This window comes from Suricata suricatta, chromosome 12 (assembly GCF_006229205.1).
Source record: "Suricata suricatta isolate VVHF042 chromosome 12, meerkat_22Aug2017_6uvM2_HiC, whole genome shotgun sequence".
Lineage (NCBI taxonomy): Eukaryota > Metazoa > Chordata > Mammalia > Carnivora > Herpestidae > Suricata > Suricata suricatta.
In genome coordinates this window covers 49588711-49590144 of record NC_043711.1, presented here as the reverse complement: position 1 = coordinate 49590144, position 1434 = coordinate 49588711, and the positions used below count along the sequence as shown (strand labels likewise).

The 1434-nt window shown below is 46.8% G+C and overlaps 1 protein-coding gene across 1 annotated transcript in view; it reads left to right on the top strand.

Annotated features, from left to right (window-relative positions):
• Nucleotides 1-1434, top strand: part of TADA3 (transcriptional adaptor 3) — a 10360-nt gene that overhangs the window by 3547 nt on the left and 5379 nt on the right. Inside the window, exon 4 of the mRNA XM_029917893.1 lies at nucleotides 1151-1368. Within this exon, the coding sequence (XP_029773753.1) occupies nucleotides 1151-1368 (218 nt within the window). The remainder of the gene's footprint in view (nucleotides 1-1150; nucleotides 1369-1434) is intronic.

Here is a 1434-nt window from a genome sequence, read left to right as displayed (position 1 = left end):
AAATAAATAAATAAATAAATAAATAAATACTTCCTTGTCTCCAGAGGGACTTTTTTTCTTTCTTTAATATGTAAATGTTAGGTTTCTTCTGATGTAAATAAAACGGGTTCCGTTAAAGAAAATGTAGAAAATACAGATTAGTGTTTGGGAGAACTCTCCCATAGTCCAGCTGTTGTGATCAGATGTGACACAGCCCTGTTCCTAGACCTCCTCTGGCTCCTGTTTCACATAAGATCCATTCCAAGTAGTTTGGTCCTTGATGACCCAGCCCCACCGCCCCTCTCCAGTTTCCTCAGGCATTCCCCCTCCTCATTGTGCATTTACCAGCCCCAACAAGCACTTTAGCCTCACTCTAGGCCCTCACAGGATCCTTGCTGGTCTCTTGGCCTCTGCACATGCTCCTCCTTTTCCCTTGGCAAACTAACTCTGATCTCCTCTTATCTTCACCAAAATGCCTTTGCAGATTGCTTGCAGAAAACTGCCCTTTGATGTGTCATAACACCTTGACCTACCCTCTAGCACTCCAGTTCTTTAAATTTTTAAAAAACTAACTTGAATTTATTTGAAAAGGTAGTTTATGGGGCACCTGGATGGCTCAATCGGTTGAGCGTCCAGCTGCAGCTCAGGTCATCATCTCGTAGTCTGTGGGTTTGAGCCCCGTGTCAGGCTCTGTGCTGACAGCTCAGAGCCTGGAGCCTGCTTTGGATTCTGTGTCTCCCTCTCTCTCTGTCCCTCCCCTGCTCACACTCTGTCTCTCTCTGTCTCAAGAATAAATAAACATTAAAAAAAAAGAAAGAAAGAAAGAAAAGGTAGTTTATATAGGCAGTAGTAAATCCAAATAATACAAAAGATGATTTCTTCTGATGCTAAGGCTCTTAGTTCTTTCTTGGGACAATAGCTATGACTTGAGATGGTCCGTGTACACATACCATCTTGCACCTATATCTTGGAAATTGTTCCATTCTGGTTTCTGTGTGTGACTTAGTTCATTATGTACCTATCTCCCTCAACAGACTGTGAGCTTAGAGGTTTTCATCTCCTTTGTTTCTTCCCACCTACGCAAAGCACAGGCCTCTGCCCTGGGTTACGTACTTGGAGACAGATAAGTGAAGGAATGAACTATGAGCTTTTTGGCAGTGCCCAAAGTGCACAGAGAGCCCCTAACAATGCCAGGCACAGCTTGCCAATGTTCACCCATTTTGGGCCTGGTGGCATCTCCTCCCCAGATCCCACCCCTGGGGAAGCACTACTCCCAACGCTGGGCGCAGGAGGACCTGCTGGAGGAACAGAAGGATGGGGCCCGGGCAGCAGCTGTGGCAGACAAGAAGAAAGGCCTCATGGGGCCACTGACCGAACTGGACACTAAAGGTAGGCCCCTCACCTCCCTGCCCATGCCAGGCCAGGACTTGAGTTCCCAGAAGAACTCAGCCCCCC